Source organism: Parasteatoda tepidariorum, chromosome 3 (genome assembly GCF_982258835.1).
Source record: "Parasteatoda tepidariorum strain Cologne lab strain chromosome 3, Ptep-v5.0, whole genome shotgun sequence".
Taxonomy (NCBI): domain Eukaryota; kingdom Metazoa; phylum Arthropoda; class Arachnida; order Araneae; family Theridiidae; genus Parasteatoda; species Parasteatoda tepidariorum.
The window spans coordinates 107,667,084-107,691,731 of record NC_141757.1 but is presented as its reverse complement, the minus strand read 5'-3'; the positions used below and the strand labels follow the sequence as shown (position 1 = coordinate 107,691,731).

Here is a 24,648-nt window from a genome sequence, read left to right as displayed (position 1 = left end):
ATATATTAGATTGCAACTTTTTAATTTGCCAATTTAATAATATTTTAAACATTGATTTATATCTTAAACAAGACCATTTGTTTTTCACAATATACCGTTGAAATTAAAGGTTCAAAATTATACAAAGCGATAAATTAAATTTGCTATGAATTCATGACAAAATTGTTGTTAATCAAGCGAGACAAGAAGTGATAACTTGAGAATTTATACTTTATTATCTAGACAGTGTTTTCATTACAGGAAAAAAAAAAAACGGGAGAGAATTTCTCACCCTTTCACAAAATCTGAGTGAGATTACAAAAAGTTAAGTGAGATTTCTAAAAATTAATAAAACACGAATAAACTTGGAAAAAAAACACAGTAGGAAACTGATTATCCGGAATGGTCAGGACCATCGCTATTCCGGATAACTGATTTTTCCAGTTTTCTGAATCGCTACAAAAAGCCGTTTTTTTAATTGTTAAACCCAACTAAAAAAAAATTTGGAAATAATCTTAAAAATAAGAAAAAACGATGAAGTAATACACTAATGATTATTTCCAAAATGATGGTAAGGTAAACATCTTTAAAAAAAGAAAGAAAAATCATAAAATCTCACGAGGAAAAATTCTTTTTTTAAAAAAAATGGCGAGAAAATTTATCGAATTTTGTTCCGGTTTTTTGGTTTTCTGATTTCCGGATAACGGGTACTGTACTGTATTTCTTTAATTATAATGCATTTTTAACATAATCTAATTTCTAAACCATTGAATATTTGTGCTGCATCATCATACGGAAAATGTTCTATATCTACCCTTTCATTAGCTATTCTCATTAGGTTGCTCAAATGCTCATCAGTCAATCTGTTACGATATTTTGTTTTAATTCGGTTATGGGTGCTAAATGACCTTGCAACAGATGCTGAACTATTCGAAATCACTATAATTAAATTTGTAGCATTGTGCACACACTTTCCTATCCTCTACATTGGCCAGCATATGCTTTTCAATTATTTCTGTTATAGAGTAGTGAAGTTCGTTGAAGTTATTTCCCTGTTTCTTGTTAAGCCTTCCAGCAGCTTTCACAGTCTTCAATTTTTACAAATTGCTGTAAATTGTCGATGAGGGAGTTGGGTAATTCATTAACAGCTAAAAATAGAGCTAACTTTAAACAACTTATTATAAAAGACTCAGTTTTTTCCCCAGTTCTCTTCATGTCTTTTTTAAAATGGCGGAAGACAAAATTTTTTCCAAAATTCGAAAGATTCGTGTATTTTAAAATTGATTAATAGAGTGTGTGAACTTCTCACATTAATAATTTTTTAATGCGAGAAAAGAAAAAAATATGCGAGCGTTCTCGCGCTGTAGTGAAAACACTGCTGGAAAAATTGAAAGCCCAACAACCAAATATCAACACTATTTCAGTTTACAGTCCTCTAACTGGTTTTTTTTTAGTGCAGCAAAGGATACAGTTTACCTATGAATACATGCTATAAACAGAGGTAATACATAAACTGTAATTGTCAAACCTGTCAAACAATTTTTTTTTACCAATTATAAAATTTAGGTAGGCAGGTACTTTATTTACGTCACACTACAGATGTACAATGGGCTATTGGTGAAGGTGCGGAAACATCCCTGGGGATGATCCAAAGACACACCATCGCACTTTTTGGTCATTTCCTCTATTTAGATATTGATCTGAAGCAGAATAATTTACATGAACTGAAACTACTTTGTTTCTCTCTTATAGATATAAAATATACTAATAGAAATATATACATATATATTATAAATATAAATTCTTATAGTAATAGAATTATTTGTTGACAAAACGTTAATTAAGTATATACCTCTGCAGTTCTTTAGTATCACTTATAAGACTTTTCAGTTCTTCAGGAGACAATTGAAGCTAGAATAGAAGAAAATAATTTTAAAAAAATAATAATAATTGACGTTCTTAAAACTGAAACATTTCAAAAAAGTTAGGAAAACCAACCTTATCTGGAACTGACTTAGCAATTCCCTTTGCAACCCAGGTCAAACAAGGAACGAAATTCATTGCGATAAAAATTTTATAAAATTTATAGTTTTAATAACAAAATGCAAAGATTTTTTTTAATTATTCACAAGAGAAATAAGTCATTATCATCAAATAGGTCCATGTGACAATCAAACAAACAGGCTGAAAATCAAACATAAATAAAGCATCAATTCATCAATTGGATTTTGAAATGAAAAGCTTGCTTCCAACAATAAGGCTGCATTGTTTATTTTCTTTTAAACAATATCGTATGTAAAACTTGCTTCCTTCGTAACTCACTCGTTATTGAAATAGTTTTATACTTTATTTTTTCCTTGAGTTAGAAAGAAAAGTAGCAAAATTTCGACAAAAAAAAAGTTCAGATATTTTAGTGAAATTTGAAATAACGTCTTCAAACTTGTAGAAAGCAGCAGTCGGAAGCGGCTGCAAGTTCCTATTTAGGCAAAAATTAAAGAAAATGTGTAATCGCCGTAATGTTTATATCATTCTTGTATGAAATTAAAAACTCGTGCTTTGATTTTGAGCTTAAAAAATCGCAAAGATGCTATTTCGTTGTTCGCCATTGAAAGTTATCACTATTAATAGTTTTGGTTTAGTACTTTCTGTATGAAATATAAAGTTAAAATATTTGCAATAAATTGTTTGTTTGTAAAGACTCTTGAATTCTGACTTTATAAAATGAATCTTAGGAGCAAAGCATTTAAATTAATGCTAAATGTATTAAGGTATAATAGTTCTCATTCTCGAAACTTGCCGATCGTCAAAGTTTTATGCTTAGACGATGACAGCAATATTAAAGTTTCGTTTAAAATGCCACGATCTTCATATCTGAATGTAAAAGCACCGAAAGAAGAAAGTTGTCAAAGCCTTCTGTCTCGAATTAAACTGATGGTGAATTTACAGCGCAAAAAAGAAGAAATGCGGCAAGTTGTTATGAACAAATATTCAAATGTTCAAGTTGCTGTTGAAGAAGCAGAAGAGGACTTTGATGTAAATTTGATTCAAAATAATACATTTATGGATGAAAAAACATTAAACATGGAAGCTTGGGCTCAGGCCACACAACTGAAGATAGGTGAACTTAGTTTTGATGTAAAATTTAATTTCCCATCTGTTATCAGTTTGAATCTACCCGAATACATATTATCTGGGTGTAGTATAAGACCTAGGTTTAGACTGGAATGTGCTAATTTAGAGGACTGCTGTTTTATTTGGTATCGCTCTCAATCTAAAGACAAATTCAATGACCTATTAAATATCCATGGCTCAGATGATTTAATTATAGAAGAAGATAGAATTTGGTTAAAAGTTAGTGAGGGATTTATTTATACGACTTGTTCAGATGACATAGGTTGTTTCTTGAAAGTCGTGTGCATTCCTCGAAGGGGTAAATATGTGGGTCAAGATTACTCTACTGCATCAGTGGGTGAAGTTCAGGCTGTTCCTGAAAAATTACCCTTTGAGAAAAGGCAAAAATTTACACCAAATCTAACTGAAGATGATAGGTAAGAATACTAAATAAAAGTGTTAGGGTTATAATTTGTTTTTGGAAAAAAGGTATTTTCCTATTAGAAGGGGCAGTAAAAAATATATTACCATAATATCAGTTTGGTACTTATTACCACAACATCTATTTTTTTAAACATATTACCAGAAATACCATTACTACAATTAATTAGGAAACTCTGGTATCAATTGTGAAACTAATTACAAGAATTAATAATTTCGTGCACATTTAATTGGGATTTTGTGTTTGCAGAAAGTTTTCCATTTTATCTAAGTCTTATTACTGATAAAGCTTTTTTAGTGAAAATAAAGATGTGAAATATATTACACAAAACTTGTCCTGAAGATATTCATTATTGAGTGAATGAGATTTATTGTTTCAGCCACAATGAAATATTTTAATAATTAGATTCATTACATGTATATGATGTTTTAATCACTAAACTTGATGTGACACTCAAACTATAAAGTTTTAGCAAAGTTCTGTTACCTTTAGGCAATCTTGTATTATGAAAAAAACTATACAAATAATCCTTTTAGTAAAAATTAAATAAATAAAATACGCAGATTTGTATACAGAGTGAGCCTGATCAAGAAGGCAAAGCTTTACTGGGTGGTAGAACGCATCTACCAGAGTAATATTCAACGTAAAATGTATAATTGGAACACAAGCAGTTAGAATTTAAAAGGTAGTTTCCGCTATCACATTTAAAAAATTACACAAGAAGGGGAAAAGATGCTTTAAAAAAGTTTTTATTCACAAGAATATGATTAATTGATATGATAGGAACCACATTCACATCCTCAAGTTGATGAGGGTTAGAATCGGCAGCAACTGCTCAGACAACACCTCTCATATGAAAGTGTGATACAATTCTGCTTCAAGGCAGTGTGGTAAGAGATATGGGTCAATCAAATGGTCATGATAGATCCCTGCCCAAATATGTACAGAAAACTGCTGCTGGTAAGGATCTACCAAGTGCACCTTTTTATGATATGTGTAACCAGCCATCATCTGAGCAATCCATGTTAGATATGCCTGTTGTGAGAACTGGCCTTCTTATACCATTTACAATGCCACTACTTTCTATGATGAATATTGCTCGTGTAAACGCGTTCTATCACTCAGTAAAGTTTTGCTATCTTGTTCAAACGTATGTACAGAGTTATAAATTAATTAAATTCTGTCACTAGTCCGTTCACATGTTGCAACCTCGGTTAAGTGGGATTGAATATTTATATTGAAACTTCAGTTCTTTCTAAAGAAAACATTTTCCATTTACTGGAAGGGTACACCATAAATTGTTTTTAGAATAATTGAGACTATATAGAAATAATTAATTAATCTATAATAGTTATTTATTTAAACTTAACAGAATTATAATTTTTACAATTAAAAAAATAGATAAAGAAATTTAATATCCTACGCTTTTGTTTGATGTTTATCCAGTTATAAAGAAAGATGTGATAGAAGTTTCTTTTAAACAACCATAAATAAACTATAATAAAATACATAAATTTCAGCTAATAGATGACTGTCCGCTTCCGATTACAGGAAACTCTGCTTTTCGGAGAGGGTGGTTCATTCATATAAAATTTATGGTGAATTTTAAAAAATGTCCTTATTACAATTATGTCTGTAACATAAGGGTTTAACTGTTTCTCTTTTAGAAAAAAAATTAATGTGAATATAAATATAAAATTACAATACAAAGAATTTGTTATTTTGGTCAGATCAAGGCCAAAACAGCATATTATCCCATTATATTGGCTACTGAATACTGATCAGAGTTGGCAAAATTCATGATTTTTTTAAAAAATTAGATATATTTGATTGAGATCAGATTTTTTTTAAAAATTTAAATTTGATTGTGTGTATTTTTTTTATATTCATCAGCCAAATCATCTGATAAAATGTATTAACAATGCTTAATATTGTTTAAAAGCAATAATATTGCTAAAATAGTTTATATTTCTAACTAAAATGTTTCACAAATTATTTAATTCATTACAAACTAATCACAGCTATTTTTGCTCAAGCTAAACATCTTAAAGACTGGGAGACAATTTTTTAGTTAGAGTCCAATAAACTTTACTGGGAGTCCAATAAAGAGTAAATAATTTTATATCAGAATATATTATAGAAAAATATTGTTAGTTTCGCTGGGCCGAACAAGTCTTTCTTCAATGTTGATTAACTCTTAACTATGTCTTTAATGTTTAATCTTTGTCAATTCTAATTTCAGCATACGATGTGTGTCTTATAATACTTTAGCCAACACATATGTAGAGAAACGGAAATTTCCTTATTGCTCAGAAAAGGCTAGAAATAATTATTATAGGAAGCAACTACTTCTAAAGGAACTAATTGGTATATATCAGCTTATATTTTATTATGAGCTTTGTGAAAATCATAATAATTTTTTCAATAATTTTATTTTTCATAGGTTACAATAGTGATATCATATGTTTACAAGAAGTGGAAGAAAGATTGTTTAGCTATGACATTTTTCCAGTTTTGGAAAGAGTTGGTTTTCATGGTGGCTATAAGAAAAAAGGAGGACGACGTTACGAAGGGCTAGCATCATTTTATCGGACAAGTAAATTTAAGTAATTATATTTTTTTTCTTAGTATATGCGAGACCTCCAACTACTTTGTAAATATAATAGGTGCCCCTTGGGTGTGTGATCCCCATTTAACGCAATTTTCCCCTCTCCATTACCATGGTATCAGCAAATCTCACTTTTCCCTCACACTCTGTAAATAAAATATGCTTTTTAAGGCTATGCAGTTTCTCCACTTTACCTCTCTCCGTTACCTTGGTATCCACAAATCACACTTTTTGCCCTCACCAGTATGTTATTAATATAATACATTTATAAATTATAGATATACTCCTTAATTGCCATGTGAATAAAAAGAGTAATGTTGCTGCCCCTCGCATCGTTACCAAGGTGATGAAGGTAAAAAATTTCATTTTTAAGCATCAGCTTTAATTACAAGGGGTATAGCATGTTCAAGCATAACTAATTTTTATACTTAGGAATGTAATTGACCAAAGCTCGGAGACAAATTCATCTTTATATCTAAATATTATCGATTTCAGTAAGGTTTTTGATTCAATCGGGACATATTGTGGGAAATATTGAAAAATTACAAAATCCCAGAAAAATGTTTTAATATCATTAAGAGAATTTATGATGGAAGTAAAGCACACATTGAGGTGGAGGGAATATTTACAGACTCCTTTGATGTTAAGACAAGGTTGTATTTATATATATATATTCAATAAATATATATATATTCAATAAATAGCCTCAAATAAATAAATTTTAATTTTTGTTTATTCTGACTTTGAAAGTTTTGATTTATCTCTAAATAAAGTTGATTTTGCATAGCTTGCTCAATATATTTTTTTTTCTCATTTGCTCACGCTTATTAGAATAATAATAGTACATAAATTATGATAACAGTGCGTAGAATAATGAAAATTATTAAAATAAATACCTTTACAATTCAAAAATGGTATGTTAATAAAATTTAGACGAAATTATTAATTTAGTTTTAAGAAATGTTTCGTATGAGTTGCATCCATTCTAACCTTTGTGGGATTGATTGTTTATTTAATTTAGGCTTATCAAGAGTTACGAAGTGCTATTGAATGAAATTATTTACAAGGACTTTTGTAAAGATTTAAGGACAAAAGTGAGTGGTAGTAACAGAGATGTCAGTGTTTTGCTGAAACAAGATTCTGCATTTCAGGTAATATTATTCCTTTTTCACCCTTTATTATTATTATTTTGTATTGTGATCATTACAAAAGCAAACATTCTATCAATTTCTTTCTTTGCAACTGTAAAAAAAAATTTAATTAATAACATAATTGTATAAGATTATTTTCTCAATTTGTTAACTTTTGCTTCCTTGGCAATATTTCTCATTAAAATATTTATTTTAATTATTTAATGGTATGTTTTACTTAAAATACTCTCCAGGAGTAGGAAAATATGCCTCATACTTTTCCACTTAAATTATATTTTTAAAAAGATGTAAGTAAAATTTTATTACTATTCTATATTTCACTTCTTAACTTTTTAAATAATTTACTTTATTATGATAGTAATATAAATGTATACATATTCTGATATACTATGAATGCCTACTTGAATATTTGTAACCAATAGTTTTGGAATAATTTGTATATTTTGTTCTACACATCACTTTGTATGTATCTCCGACTTTTGTGTAATTACTGTCATATGTACAAAAGTGAAATTAAAACTCTATAAATGGCTCTAATTGATTAAAATATATTTTCTAGATTACAAAGAATACTCTTCTTTTCAGAACAATAAAGTTTAATTGCAGTACCATTTCAACTTATGCATCAAAATATGGATAGTTTAGTTACTTTTTTGTCAAATTTCACTTAAAATGCATTTTTATTTGACATTAACAATGTTAGTAAACAAAATGCTTACATTTAAAAGTTAAGAACAAATTTATGAATGCTATTAATATTATTGAAATTAAGTTTTAAAAAATCTACTTACAAGTTTTTAGATACTTTTGAATTCATTGCGTTTTGTATTCCAACTATAGTTTGATTTAGAAAAATCAAAATATTAACTTTGTAAAGTAATATTTATGTATACAGTTGAACCTGTTTATCTCAAATCTCAGGGGAAAGGTGAAAAATTCGAGATTATACAGGTACAAGTTATACAGGTACTTTAAAAAATTAAATTTAATTAAGAAATTCTATTTAAAATGCATTAATTGTTTTTAGTAAAAAAATATAGACATTTCTTTAAACTAATTATACCACATAAATCTATTCACATAACATTTTTGAACATACATTTAACACTGAAAATAATTTTTCCAAGATTTTTGACGTATAACCTTATTTAATTCGATAATTCTTTTGAGGTTAGAAAGATTGCAAATTCCTCATAGCTAACATTTTCCTGGGATTCAAGAGCAGTTTATAAGAATTCTACAGCTTTTTCTACTTCTTTTGCATTCACTTTTGATTCATCAATATGATCTTCAGCTTCTTCCTCTTCATCAGATATTACTTTCACATTATCTATGATTTTTTCATCTGTCAATGCCAGACAGTTGTCCACTTGTAAAAATCTTCAAAATTAAGGTCAACATTAAATCCAGATTTTATTGCATTCCATTCTAGCAAATCTGGCACTGCATTTTCAACGTTAACATTTTCTTCTTCTTTACTGATGCCTTCAATCCCTTATTCATCGTCTTCACAGCTATTCTTAAAACCATTTTGGATAGTTTTTAGAGACACATTTCTCCAGGCAAAACAGTAATTCTGATAGTGACTAACTTTTTTCATTGATGGCATTTACAAGTTTGTGTACCAACTGTTTTCTATAGTTCACTTTAAAACTCTTACTTATCCTTTGATACATTGGTTGCAATTTTGAGGTCAAAATAAATTTCTATTCTTAGCTTTCTTATCTATGTTGAAAAGCTAACCCCTGATGGTCACTACTCATTAACCCCTCACTTACTGCCAGAATCATTGTATTCTTTTCTAGTTAAGGAAGTGCAGGGATAATGATTGAAATTCCAAGAAACACCCTCAACCTGTTCATCCTTACTTCCTGTGGATTCACGAAATTCATCTCTGTCTACGAGTTCTACTGATAAAGAAAATTTTGACACTTGTGCTCTATTATTAGAAATTCGAGAAATGGAGGTTTTGAAGAGGAAAAAATTTGACATAAACATGGAAAATACTTTGATTTTAGACAGTAAATGTAGGGAATTTTAGAAATTTTGAGATAAAGAGGTTCGAGATATACAGGTTCCACTGTATATATTATCACAATAAAAACAAAAAGGATAAAAAAGGAAAAACAAAGAAAATTAATAAGTTTTATTGACTGCGCCTAAGCTGCAAGTATATAGAACTTATAAAATTGGTTAAAAATACAGAGAAAATAATAAAGATTAAAAAAAAGATTATAATAAAGATTAATAAAAAGAATAAAGATTAATGAAAGGAAGTAAAGAGTAATAAAAATAATAAAGATTAATAAGTAGAGAAGAAGAAAAATTATTGAAATAAAATATTTTTAAAAAATATATATTTAAAAGTTGGAAAACAAAATAATGATTATATCTTTTCATTATTTGGTTTTTCAGCTTTTTAATATATACATATATATATAATGTTTTGTATCTTATTATTTTGTTACCACTTTATTTTATGATTATGAGCTGTTATATTGTAATAGTACATCATATATTTTAAATAAATTAGTGCTTAAATAATATTTCAAAATACTCAGAATGTGAAAGGTTAAATTTAATTTTAACAATATTAAATTCTAAGTTTTGATTTTGTATTAGTTTTCATTTATAAAATTGTGAATAAAATTAAGAATTTGGTTAACTTGGTTAAAAAGAAAAAATTCTTAATGTAGCATAGAAATTTGTTGCAACTTCAGTTTTACTTACTCATTGAAATTTCTTAAATTTAGAATGTACATACACACACATATGTATATGTATATATGTATGTATGTATGTATGTGTATATATATATATATATATATATATATATATATATATATATATATATATATATATATATATATATATATATATAAATAATATTTGCAAATTTCTCTATTTTGTGATTTTTTTTCGAGGAAGCAAGAACATTTTGGAAATTTCTTCATAAAATGACTTCCAAGTAACTAAGTGAATTTTCTATTTAACGAACTATTCTTTGAGATCAAACTTGTTAACGCATTCAGTGAAATGACCTTGAATTGTTTTTCTCGGCCACTTTTAGAGAAATCGGTAAAATCCCTTTCCCTTTTTGTTTGCATTTCATACAGGAATCCATGCCAAAAATTAATTTATGAGAAAGCAAAACAGAAATTTCTAAGGCATGGAACTATGATGTTACAGAATATACTATTCGTAACAGTTTTGCTAAAGCTGGATTCTTAGCACCAAGGACGGGGATGATATTCCTTTAGAAGAATTTTAAAAAATGTGGGTACCGCTAAGAGAGAACCACGAAATTAAGGATGATGTACTGATTAATGATTTTCTTTTTATTGATACTAAAGCTACAACCACAGAAGCATTAACTGTAATTGAATATTTTTGACAGTGTGAAAAATAAAAACAATACAGCAATAAATTATGAGGAAGATGAAGACAGAAATGATGAAGAAATTTCCAAACCTTCATATGATGAATTGTAAGATTATTCGAAACAATTTGTTGTAGATTACAAGATAAAGGTGTATCAATTTTAATTATGTCTATTTTTTATGAATTTAAAACCTGTTTTGTGTTGTTTAAGTATTTCAAATGGTTATTTTCTATTTAGCGAATTTTCCATATAAGGAACTTTCTATCAGGATTCAGCGACTTCGTTAAATAGAGGTCCGACTATATATATATATATATATAGGTGATAAAAAGAACATGTATGAAATTTCTACCCAAGTTAAGAGTTAGCTAAAATTTTACTGAGCTTTTCGGAAGAAAACTTTTATTGGTTGCATATATTAGATAATTAGAAAATGTAACTATGTGTCATTTGAAAAATACTACTGTAGCCAATTTTCATTCATTTCTTAACACAAAACAATTTAGATGAAGTATGGAAATTTCATTTTAATATGTAAAACAATATTATGTTTTTCAAATTATTACAAAGTAAATGGTGTAGTTAAGTAAAACATGTCTTGAAATTAAAAATAAAATAAATGGAGTTTTTCCAGTTAATTGTAATTACTGATTTAAGCACATTTGAAATATCAATAAAGAGTTTTGGTTTTAAATTATGTGTTTGCTTACAAAATGTCATCTTTTTTGTGCTAATATAAAAATATATGTTTTACTAAAATGTTTTTACACTAAAAGATACAAATTCTTAATATTTCTTCAGAAGTCTCGATGTAATCTACTTTTTTGTAGAAAAAATATTTTTTAAATTGAGTGCTATTTAAAATTATTTCCTTCGTTTTATTAATTATTTATAGAAAAAAAAATTTAAATATTTCATTCATATGTATTTTTTTTAAGTGAAGGCACAGTAGTTACACTTTCTATGCAATTACAATTTGAAACTGTTTCTAAATTTCTATTTTTAAATTTTTTTCATTGCTGCTCATTGTTTTTTATACTTAATGAATGGTCTTAATGTAACAATTATTTACATTAAGTTAATTATGAAATGAAGTTTTTCTAATTGGCTTAGGCAAAAGTAAACATTTTGAGAAAATCACACATAAGCATGTCATCCCTTCTATTCTAAACTAGTTTTGAAGCTATAAAATTATTTCCCTCTTTGCATTTAAAAAATTATTTTCTCAAATTATTTTTTTATATGGGGATTATCTTTCCTCTTAAGTTTCAAATGTAATTTTATTAATGCAAAATTAAAATATTGTGCTGGTCAATCAAAAACTGGCTGATATTATATCAATTTGTTTACTTATATTACTTTAATACTCATTTACTTAAGACTTTTGGTTTTTTTTTAGATGTCTAAAAAAAAGTTTTTAAACATCTTTTAACAATCTATCTGGTCATATTATTTTCCCCACTGATTGTTTAAAAATATGGTTTCAGTTATATTATCATAGTTCTTGTTACACCTGGTTAGTGCACAAAATCTTGAAGTCTTCTTCTCCATCTTCTATGGCTAAAGACAGCCTCTTTTTTTTTCCATTTGACCATCTAAATGTATTTTTCTCTTCAACTTTCAGTTTCTCTAATCAGAATTTTTTTTAAGGGAATGAGTGATATGCCCTAAGCCCAACTCCTATAATTGTCTCTTACAATTCAAGAGTAGACCTACAACCTGCTCAAGACTTGAATCTCCATAATATTCTAATAGTTTCAAGAGATTTTAAACAAAATTGTAATTTCTTAGATACAAACCCGGAAGTCCTACTTACCCACAATATATGAAATAGTAATAATAACAATTTGGTTAAGCTTAATTTTTCTTAAAATCAAATTGATTAACTCAAAAACAAATCTGTCAAGTTTATAATTTCCTACCACTGTGAATGTCCAAGAAACTTCCGTTAAAAAATAGAAGTTGGCAATGTATGTACTTCATTTTATTTTTTCAACCAAACTTTTTAAAATCATTCTTGCAAAATAGTACTTTGTCTGGACAAATACAAAAGTAATAATTTTTTCTAAAACTATTGAATGTAAATATTTGGTGCAAGTTTTTAAAATACTTGGTATATGTTTTAGTGCATAAAAATTTTGTAATTAAGTTTTAATTTATATATTATATATAAAATAATAACTTAGCTTATATTTATAATATTCATTAAAAACAACATTTAAAATTCACAGATAGTAAAATTTTTATTAAAACCTATACATGTTTTTGGTGTCATATAGGTATAACAGTGGCGGAAATTGCAAAATAGATATGAGGTGATTCGACAATGGTTACATCATACTAATAGATAAATATACATTAAAAAAAGTAACAACATTAAATGAACAATAAGAGTTCAAGTACTAATTTCCAAATATTTGGAAAATATGATATAACAGTAAAATCATTAACAATAATTTTTAGAAAAAAATATAATCAAGTTTATCACAAAAGATTCTTTAGAAAAATCTCAGAAGAAATATGAACAAAAAGTTCAGATACTCTTTCAATAGAACATAGCCAATTTAGCATGTGCTATATATATTTTTTTCTTTTTTGTACCAAAAAATTCCTGACATGGTGTAAAATTTAATGAAGTTTGAGTTATTTATTTATCAATGTTTTCAGATTTTGGTTCTGCAGCTCAGAAAATTTCCCTTCTCTATGGTTATCGTTGCTAACACCCATCTCTATTCAAACAAAGACAGTCCTGAAGTTAGACTCATCCAAGCTGCTCTTTGCACTCAGTACATTGAAAATTTAATAAAAACTGAGGTATTTAGTCAAATTTTAGTTTTTTATAAATATCTCTTTGTTATAATTGTCTTCCTTTCAAAGCCTATATGTTATTGTCACAAAAATATCATACTCCAACTATTAAGCAATATTTTTAGTTGGTAAGAGTCATACCTTGATAGTTGTGTCTCTTTGCTTTAGGATCTGAAATCTGCTGGTGTTTTGTTTTGTGGAGATTTTAACAGTATGCCGAATTCTGAAACATATAATTTTATGACTTCGGGAAAGTGTTTTCCAAGTTGGAAAAATAGTAAGTGCTTTGAAATTGTTACTTAAAGTAGTCTTATCTCTCCTTGGCCTCAGACCATTTTTTTCTGGAATGGTTTCTCTCGGTCATCAGAATAAAATAATGAAAATAAATTCCTTAAGAATTTCATTAAAATTAGAGCAATCTATTTTGAAAGTGTTGCATAACGTTTTTACCAACATAGTGAAAAAATTAAAAATAAATAATCCACTTTTGAAGTATGCATTAAGTACAGAGTGCATTCAATAAGCATTGTAAGTTTTACTAAGGATTCAACAAACCATCACTCATATTCCTCTTGCTTGAGAAACTATTTGTCAATTCATTTTTTTCTTCTGAATTATTGTAATAGCTGGTTTATTTTAGAATTAAAACATGAAATATTCAAATTTTTTTAGATTGCATTCTTTTTTTTTTTTTACCCTAGCATATATTATTAAGGGAAAACAGCTGCTCTTAACTAATGTAACGCTGTATGCTTAGAACATAAATTAAAGATTTTGAAGTAAATTAATAGAAAATAATATTTTTGTGAAAATATGTTCAGTATTTATGAAATAAGAATAAATCTTTTGTATACTTCTACCAAACTCATGATAAAGGGACCTCATGTTACAATGTCTATATTTTTTTGAACCACAGGAGTCGTTATATTGAGAATCAACTATAAATCCAACTTTCTTAATATACTATGAATGTGTGGGGAGTTGCATGTCCCCCTTCAAAAGTTTTACCTGAATGAAGGCACACTTTCACCTTGAAATTTTGAAGAAAATATAGAGAATAATATGTCTTTTAGCCAAAACATGGGGAAATAATACTACAAAATTTGGAAGTAGCCAATGGAGCTCAAAGTAAATAAGGCTAACATATATTACTGCCATTTTTTTAAACATCCTGTTTCTTTTATGAATTATTAAAATTAGAGCATTAATTTGTACAAATTGTTCTTTACATTATTTATTTTCAATTTTTTTCAATATAACCCTATTTGCATTTCAATCATAAAGCTGATAATAATTTATTTTTAATTGCTAAGCTTTTTATATACATTCATTGTGTTCTCAACCACTTGTCCATTGAAAAAAAATGAAAGTTATACATGTGACTCTATTTATAAACTTTATTGCATTGATTTTTTAGATTCTTGTGCAATATAATGCTTCGATTTATAATTTATATTTGTACTCGCGTATGTGCTAATCTATATGCTACATCTTAGTTCAAATTGTTAAACTTTCTATCAAACATTAAGTTTCATTGCTTATTATATAAAAAAAAAATGCGTTTTTGATGAAATACTGCCTTGGATATGGGTTGATAACGTAGAAGATATCTTTATTATTGTACATATAAAGAATTGGAGGACAATTGCATCAAAAACAGATGCCTGGAGAGATCTTGAAAAGAAGCTTTTGACCCACACTGGTCTGTCAAGCCAGCGATGATTATGATTGCTGTGTATAGTTTTTAAAAAAAAAATTATTATTTTCTTATGAAACCTGGAAATCTCAGGGAATTTTATTTCTGAAGTTGAGTTTGGACCCTGTTTTAATGTGTTCTTAACTATTGATTATTTTTGCTTTTAGATTCAAATATGAATGAAGAAGCTCCACTTACTCATGGCTTAAATTTAGAAAGTGCTTGCGGGACTCCAGATTATACAAATTATACAGAAGAATTCTATGGCTGTTTGGACTATATATTTTACTCTAAAAACAAATTAACAGTGTCTGAAGTTGTACCAATGCCTAGGCACGAAGATGTAATAGCACAAATTGGATTACCAAATGAATATTTTCCCTCTGATCATTTAGCACTTGTTTGTACTTTAAAATGGAATAATTTATAGTTATTAATAAATTTTTACTATTTGCCAATTGCTTTTTGAACATCTGCATAAAATCAAAATACAGTTCAATGCTCACTAACTTGAAATACCTATTTTAGTTTCACATAATGGCTTGTTATATTGATTTTATATTTTATAAAACTACTGTATAATTCAATGCAGCTTTTATTCATTTAAACCTTTATACTAATTAATAAAAGAATTTTTGACAAGGGGGCAATGAATTGTAGAATGTGAATTGTAAGTGTGAATTATTATAAGACAACTTTTGTCACAGAACAAAAACTATGACAAATAAATAAATGTTGAAAATGAGTATTCAAAAGAAATAACCTATGGCAACTTTGGAACAAACTAAAGGAAAATATTTAGCTGTAATAAGATGTTCTTCTTTAGTATTGTTAAAAGGGAAACGTCTTATTCCTCTTTAGCGTATAATTATCCTCCTTTATAATTTATATTAATAGTTAAATCATATTACAAGGAGTAGAATCTTTACTTAAATAATACAGTATATATTCTATTCTTGATTTTAATTAAAAAAATATAAGTTATAATGTAAGTGGTTTTTTTTAATTATTTAATTCACAAATGCTAATTAGTTTGATATTTTAAAACTACTTACAAAATATCTTGAGTATGTTTACAAATAAAAATTTATTTTCACATTATGTAAATAAGTAGTTAATGTAATTATGATTGTAAAAATTTATCTGTAGTACAAAGAATTGTGTTACGTGTATATTAAAGGCATAAAAAAAATTCTAACAAAACCCTACGGTTTTTGTAGATGTGAATTTCTAGTTAAAGATTTATTAGATGCTTTATTTCAAAAACATGCTTTAAAATTGAAGCATTACTGTAAGGATCAGAAACAGAAAAAATCCTTTATGTTTAAAAATAAAGTAAATTTGTATTTAAAAATATTGATAAATGTATTATCAAATTGTACACAATATTGATAAATGTATGATATTGAGTGATTTTCATGTAAGATATATTTTTTAAGAATTCTTATGAAAATGAATTGGAAAAAGTATGCAAGTTTTTAATATTTGCATTCCACCTCTCAGTTACCCTTAGCTATCAAACAAGTTTTGATTTTTTAAACCTTCTCTTTCATGACTTCTCAGATTTTCACAGAGCTTTTCTTTTTACTATTGATTCGTGACCTTCGTATATATTTTTTTAAACTTTATTTTCAAAATATATATTATATAATAAGATTCTAAGAAGATTACAGAGAAATATATATTAAAATCCTTGATTATGGAACAATCATTATTATACATATTGTGTTCAATTTATCAATATTGATAAACAAATTCTTACGACTCACAGCAAGATGTAAGTGGCGAAAAGAGATCTTTATCAATAACTTCAGTAAGGAACTAAAAGCCTTGTGTCAAGTAATCCATCAGAAATTATGTATATAGTAGGCTTAGATGAGAACAGAAAGTTTGTTGAAATATCTCAAATATCTAAAGATCCATTTGGAGCTAAAACAGTTCAGAATTTTTATTGTGTAGCAATAAAAATTCTATATTCAAAGAATACTTTCATATGAATATTAAACTTTTTTTCTCATTGAAATGCTTCTAAAGTTTAATTATTGTTGCACTCAGAAATAACCTCACTGTTTCTAATATTGATAATTTTATATTAAATTCAGGGTATCCGCGCATCTGGAAAGTCATGAGTCAGCTATCCCTGAATACCCTTCCATCTCTTTGTACAAAAGGGGTCTTCACCTATCTTCCCAGTCAATTGCTTTCAAAAACTTCTTTCATTTTCAGTAATGTGTGCACTCCAAAAATACTTTCTGTCTAGATCACAATAGAATTGATGCATTTTAATTTTGAAATCGTTTTTGAAAATATTGTTAATTCATTGTTTTAAGTTATTTTTTAAAAGAAAAAAAAATAAGGCCTTAAACAATTTTTCAAAAGAGAAAAAGCTTTTCGTTTATGCAGAGAAAATTTTGAATAGTGCTATCTGTTTTTAATTATTTTTTTCAACAAAAGAAAAAGTATTGAAATGTAAAACATGTAAGAATGAATTTAAAGTAATAGGTACTTGAAAGGCACACAAAGACTCTATGCTTGAAAGGCACACAAAGACTCTATGCTTGAAAGGCACACAAGACCGTGATCTCTGCCCTTTATCCTGTCTTGTCCAGTGCAATCTATATCAACATTCAAACCCGGCCAATTAAATTGGTTTACTTCACTGGTTACTATATTTTGCCATATTTTACTCTCCTCTTTTCCACCTGTTGATAAAGTCAATGGGATTTTGTTCCCTTTGGAATGATTTCGTAATATATAGCCAATTCAGTTACATCTTCTCTTTTTTATATCAATTTCTTATGGCTTTGTATTTTTAATTTCATATTCAAACATTGTATTTTCCATACCTTAGCATTCTGAAAGACTCCGGTGCATTTTTGTTGTTGTAATCCATTTACATGACACTAGAGCTGCACAATGGGCTATTGGTGACGGCCTGGGAAACATCCTTGAGGACGATCCGAAGACATGCCATCACAATTTTGATCCTCTGCAGAGGGGATGGCACCCCCGCTTCGGTAGCCCGACGACCTGCACGCGAAGTCGAGCACTTTACGGTAGAACAGTTTAACGAGGACCAATACCGCACACCCTCGGTCCCTACGCAGACCTAAGTGGTCACCCATCCTCACACTGACTGCAGCCAGTGATGCTTGACTTCGATGATCTGCTGGGAACCGTGTCTTAATGATCAGTCCATTGCGGGACTCCAGTGCATTTTTAATCCTGCTCTTAATACCCATGTCCAGGAGCATCACGAGTACTAACAATTGCTCCGAGGTATGTAAAAGCATGTCTCTTCAATTTCCTTAGAATTGACAGAATAATTTGCCAATGGATACTATGTTGTGCTTTTTTTTTCCATTGTCAGAATTAATTAGTTTGAAGTTTGTCTAAAATAGAAGCATGCCAGTCAATGAAAAAAGTACTTTTAGCACAATTAACATTTGATCATGCACCATTTGCAGCTATCTATTGACATTGTTGCATTTTTAATTATCTGCTTTCGTATTTGTTTAGAAGCCTTTACTTTTAAGGAAATTTAATAACATTTTTATGTCACCCTCTACGCTCAACTTGAATATGAGCTCAAAAATAAATGAACATATGCAAATTTTTAAACATAACTATTCTGAAAATCAAAAACTGCTTACTGTTGGTTAAAAAATCTTCTGCTGATCAATTTATTGGGTCGAAACAGGAAAATGAGTTTTGAATAATATGTGGGGTTTTTTTTTTCTGTTATAAGAAATATTCACTAAGCTAATCTCTACACCAAAAATTTAGTAACCAAAACACTTTAGAAAACTATAATACATTTTCAAACAAGGGTATAGTGCTCAGAGGGAAATTTTATTCAGTAATATTCTCTATTCAAAGTTTAAAAAAAATGTAATTAAAATTTTCCTAATGTGAGACAATTGAGAAGTGTTATATAAAATTCTTTATCTTTTGTAGCCCTTTTCGTTGAATAATAATAGCCACTGATTATAAGCAACTCCTCAGTTTGAAAGAAAAAGTGATTTTGCATGTTTTGGAATTATGCACATTTTGAAAATTTTCTCTTCAAAATATAAGGTGAAGCTGAAACACACAAATGAGAAAGATATAGACAGCATATGTTGATTCGAATATCGATGATTTATGCTAATACTTTTGAACCCAGAAGACAAAGTTACACTTGAATCAAAGGTACTGACAAATTCACCTTTTTTAAGTGAAGTTAACCCACATTTGCTTTCCAGGGCGCCGGCAGAATAATATAAAAGGGGGTGCAACCCTCTAACAAACTACCCCCCCCCCCCATTTTTTTAAAATACTTTTTTATTACATTTTGTTTTGTTATTACACATACTTTCATCTGTTAATTTTTTTCAAGATGCATTTCTTCATTGTTAACAAGATATTAAAAAAAAAAAAAGTACTTGAAACAGTTCCTTGTACTTGCAAATTTTGCCACGAGAAACTGTATTGATGGCGCTGGCATTGAAACACAAATAACTACACACAGTAGTTTCGTATACTAACGTGTTTGTGCACGCTTTACATTGGTATTTATTGTGTTGATGAAGTTTTACAGTTGTGAGAAGTCAGTTTGTATTATACACCTTTCTTAAACAAAATAACTAATAGAAAATATAATATTACTTATATTTTGTAAAATGAAATTTAAAAATATAGCTTAGATATCTGCCAAGTTTGTGCATAAGAAAACAATCAAAGATGACTCAGAATTCATTGAAAAAGTTATAAACAGATTTGAACAGCAAACAAGACGATTACAATTCTTGTTTGATTTTTAAAAAAATTTAATTGTAATGTATCAATAATTACTTAATTATTTGTTTTTGAATAAAAGTATTTTTAATAAAAAAATTTTATAACGAAATAGTTTTTCTGTATCTCTAATAGCTTAAAAAGAAAGTCAGGGGGGGTGCAAGTGCACCTCCTTGCACCCCCCTGCCGGCGCCCTTGTTTGCTCTCCATGTAGAGAAAAACCACAAAATCCTCCCGTATTAAACAGTATAAGTAATAATTTAAATTGTGAAATCAAACACAAACACGCTCCCTTCATACATAAACGAGCTCTTTTTCCAAGAGTTCGGATTCTTGATCCGTAAAAATATTATCGAAATTGGTACCTCTAATCTTAATTTAAATGTTTTTATTTCTTCTTTTTTACCAGACACCTGCATCTAACTACACAGCTTTAATTGAAAAGTGTTTGTCTTGATGCTTCAGCACCACTTCTTCACCTTCCACATCTCTCTTTGACGTAACATGGCAAAGAAAGAAAGGCAAACGTCATCTATTTATTCACTACATTTTTCACGTTAGTTGAAATGACTAATAAGGCTTCGATCTGTTATTGACGCTTCCACTTGCGGCGTCGAAAGCCTCCTTTTTCCGCAATGAAAAATAAGATTATCATTGTACTCGATTTCATTCCTTTTGAAATATCTAAAACCCTCCCTCTGTATAATTTCTCTTATTTTATTACTTACCAGTTTTTGTGTGTGCAAAATTAACCTGTTTTCCCTAAAATAAATAACACTTAATTCTACGTGTTATCTGCCTGTCGACGTTTGATTGGTGTAATGCAAACGCCGGAAGCTATTATACCGTGCTTAGCAGTTATACTATACATCATTGCACATAAGGGTGGGGCTATCGAGCCTTTTACCCAACAGCACCTCACGTGCTCAAGACTTTAGGAGGCCTTATGTCGAAGATATTTGAGAATTTTTTAGTTATTTTAAAGTTTTATTCAAAGCATTAAACATTAGAAAACGATGCTTTTTACTTTGAAATATAGATTAATTTTTTCAAAAAAGGCGGCAAACCTCACATTTCTCGAGGCCAAAATTTTGTATGAATTTAAAATACAGAATTAGGTGGGACCTTTTGTACTCAAAACTCTTCATTTCAAGATAAATATCGGCATTCAAAATGAGCTGAAGGTGGCGTAGAGCAGAACTCTCTACCTATAACAAGACTTCGCATGCTTTCACCATTCGCGTGTGGCGAGTCATAGGAGAAGGAAGTACGTTAGCTTCTGTCTTGATTTTCAAATAAATTAAAAACTTTTGAGTTAGGAAACTACATTGAACATAGTTCGAGAAGAAAGCGTCTTGGAAATTTTAAAAAATGTTTGTGTTGGCGCAGCATGTCCTCTTTTGGATCTTGTGCCATTAAACTCTACAATCAATCAATCAATCAAAATGTTTGTGAAAAATATAAATAAATATTTGTGAAAAATGTTACAAAAATTTCGTATTTAATTGTATCGGTACAATTAAATACGAAAAATATCAAGAAAGGGTAAAATATCATCGTACATTCCTATACAACTGAGAATAGAAGGAGAGGGAAGGGTCAAGCCATGGAACAGGTCATCTCCCTCAGATGGCATATTCAAGATAAAATCAGAAAATTTCAAGAAAAAGTAATTAAAGTTGTCTTTTTTTAGGAATTGAATTTGGAAATCAATAATTTGAATTTATTTCCGAGGGGACAAGCGATCATAGGAAGAAAGGAAAGATCCTTAGAAGGAAAATATTTAAAGGGTCTCGCAAAATGTTGTCTGAGGCTGGCTTAGTCCACCAACGGCTCTATGGTTATATCACGTTATCAAAATAAAATTTTCAAAAGCGCTGAAAAATCACTGTTGCCGTTGTAGAGTAGAGTCGTATTATCTTGGAATAGTGTATATCCCCTAATATGTGAAAGTGACACTCGAGAGTAATTGTAATCCTTTTAAATATGAATTGAAGACAATACTTGTCTGAAATAAGTGATTATATTGCTAAATTTCCATTCAGTTTTCAAATGTGCTGATTTTGTATAAGATGGCGTGATGCCTACGATTTTTCCCCGTGCAAAAACATCGCATGCAAATGAAAACCAGATTAGTGAAAATTATTCATTCTCTTAAAGCTCGCCAATCAGCTTCTCATTCGCATGCGAAAAAAAATAGCATATAGAATAAATGGTCCGTTAGAGCTGTGTAACTGCAATTATATAAATCTTCATAATTCACCATTACCCATTGACCCATCGCGACTCCTCGACTGGAATAATTAAGAGTAAAATCGTTTAGTAATATATTGGTGGAGTAGTAGTACTTTACTTACGTCACACTAGAACAACACAATAGGCTATTGAAGACGGTCTGGGAAATATTCCCGAGAATGATCGGAAGACATGCCATCACAATTTTGATTCTCTGCTGATGGGGGAAACAACATATTGTGAAAATATTAGCAACAAAAACTCTTTTTTTATGGAAGTTATTAAATAACATACTTAATTATAATTCGGACAAATTCTAAATTTCATTCGAAAAAATTGGAATTTTCCCCCTCTCAAAAATTTAAGTTCATGGCGACCCTGTGTTTCGAGACACATCAGAGCGATGTCAAGCAATGATGGTGGGTGTTTTTGTTCCAAGTGTGTAAGGATCGTTGAGTGGAGCTGAAAGATCTGCCGAGGTGATTCAAAAATCGGGTAGAGGGCGTTGAATTATAAAGACTAGCATTTAAATTTCCGACGATAAAGGAAGGAGTTGTGAGGTTGTCCACAATATTGAAAAATCAAATATCTAGTTTACCTGGAGGAAAGTACATGTTGACTAAAGTAAGATTGGTGGCCTGAACGTGAATGGTGACAGACATTGGTGGTCGAGTGTAAGAGGAGGTGTGTTACGAACTGCAACCGTAACTCCTTACGCAGAAGGGAGATATGTGTATGTATTCAGGCGAGGAAGTCGAACTTTTTCATCATCACTGAACTTGTAGACATTTCATTCATATTTCATTTCATCGTCATGATTTGTTAATAAGAACAATAAAATGTTCTATTATTATTCAAATTGGCTGTCGTCATTAGATATTTATCATTAGGTATATTGACGCCAACCCCGGACCTATATATAAAAAAGGTTGGTCGTACTGCTTATACATATAGAACATAGCAAGGTAAGTGATACCTTTCAATGATTCATTTTTGAAAGTTCGTAGTGGGACCTTCAATTAAAAGCAACAAGGTGAATTCCGTTCTTTTTTGGATGGATAGTGACTGTCAACAGCATTGAGCAACCTACCACTATGTCGTCCATCTCGGTTTTGATGGTATATGATAAAGTTGGGTATATGAAAGGTATCAGATGATTGCAAAAAAAAAAAAAGATTCTTGGATATATAGATGCATGATGAGCGTAAAAATAGAAGGTACGAAGCTACTAATTTTTAATAATAATGCTTTTGCAGTTCCAAAATAATATTTGTAATATTAGAATTGAAAGTAGAAGATAGATATTTGTGAACTTATGAGCGTTTAGAATTTCTAATGTGGCGTTTGTTCAATTTCACGATGTCACTAATAGAAAAGTTTGATTGAGGTTGTTGGTTTTTATTTAAGGTCTCTTGGATGTGTCAGAGTGTCCATATGTTTGGCTTTTCAAAAAGGATATTTTGGCGTTGAGCAATTACTATTAAGTTAGAATCAACGGACGTGACTACTACCGATAAGGCGTTCTTGACGTGAGACTTCATCTCTTCAACTTTCGTAACGTGTTCAGGATTGATATCATTGCATGAATACAAAAGGAATATTTGGATTTGAACTGATGTCTAACCTCTGAGAAAGGTAGATGGTGATTAATTTAAAATTAAAGAAATTTTATTTTTCCCAACCAATATGGGCATATCAAAGTATAAACAGGGTGATTCTCTAAACAATTTGCGCAATATAGCAGTTTACAGACACATTACGAGGGTGTATGTTCACCACCACCGTAGAAACAGCTTTGGAAGTTTGCAGGACAATGTTTGGTTGAATGGTTAAATTTAAAACATTTTGTGCACTGACGTGGGTGCACGCAAAAAAGGAATGGGTGCACAATGTTATTCCAAAACTTTACTTCAGCTGGAATTGACGTGTCATAAACTGAAACTTTTCAAGAACGAATTCTGTCCTAAAGGGGTAAAGAAAATTGCATACGTGGATAAGCTACCAGCATTCACGTATTCTAATCGTTCAGAGATAGTAACTTCAAATTCGAGATTCACAGAAGTTGATGATTTCGAAGGTCGCGACGGAAATAAATAAGTAGAAAAATTCATTTCATTCCTCATGTTGAGGAAATGTTCATCTAAGTTTCCTCATGTTAAGGAAATATTTATCTATCTTTCCTCATGTTGAGGAAAGATAGATGAATATTTCCTCAACATTCCTTAACTATCTTTCCACACGTTGAGGAAAGATAGATGACTGCATAACTCTAGAAACAATACGTAAGTTTGAAATGGCCAAAGGATGGTTCAAACCGCACAAGTGGGTAGTACTCAAAATAAGAAAGTTAGGTTGTACTGCTATTTATAATTGAAAAATTAACAAACTAATAAGTTAATAATTCAATCCTTAAACACAAGGAAGAAGATGCAAACAAGTCAACTTCTTGCTAAATTTTCC

At 29.3% G+C, this 24,648-nt stretch overlaps 2 protein-coding genes across 3 annotated transcripts in view; one reads left to right on the top strand and one right to left on the bottom strand.

Moving 5' to 3' along the window:
* Positions 1 to 2,309, bottom strand: part of nclb (PWP1 homolog no child left behind) — a 29,036-nt gene extending 26,727 nt beyond the window's left edge. The window contains exons 1-2 of one of the 2 annotated variants that reach the window (XM_087159881.1): positions 1,978 to 2,309; positions 1,832 to 1,890 (exon numbers count right to left, since the gene is read on the bottom strand). In XM_087159881.1, the coding sequence (XP_087016007.1) occupies positions 1,832 to 1,890; positions 1,978 to 2,040 (122 nt within the window). In that variant the 5' untranslated portion in view covers positions 2,041 to 2,309. The remainder of the gene's footprint in view (positions 1 to 1,831; positions 1,891 to 1,977) is intronic. The other variant, XM_087159882.1, reaches the window with a different exon arrangement.
* LOC107453974 (2',5'-phosphodiesterase 12) lies at positions 2,256 to 15,635 on the top strand. The gene is made up of 7 exons (XM_043045480.3): positions 2,256 to 3,527; positions 5,775 to 5,899; positions 5,976 to 6,138; positions 7,162 to 7,291; positions 13,341 to 13,487; positions 13,650 to 13,758; positions 15,345 to 15,635. The coding sequence occupies exons 1-7, from the start codon at positions 2,701 to 2,703 to the stop codon at positions 15,605 to 15,607; spliced, it is 1,764 nt and encodes a 587-aa protein (XP_042901414.2). The 5' UTR covers positions 2,256 to 2,700; the 3' UTR covers positions 15,608 to 15,635.
* Positions 15,636 to 24,648: the final 9,013 nt, after the last annotated feature.

Coding starts and splice junctions, on each gene's coding strand:
- LOC107453974 (XM_043045480.3), top strand. CDS start 2,701: ATGAATCTTAGGAGCAAAGCATTTAAATTAATGCTAAATGTATTAAGG. Junction 5,900..5,975: donor ACTTCTAAAGGAACTAATTG/GTATATATCAGC, acceptor TATTTTTCATAG/GTTACAATAGTGATATCATA. Junction 13,488..13,649: donor AAAATTTAATAAAAACTGAG/GTATTTAGTCAA, acceptor TCTTTGCTTTAG/GATCTGAAATCTGCTGGTGT.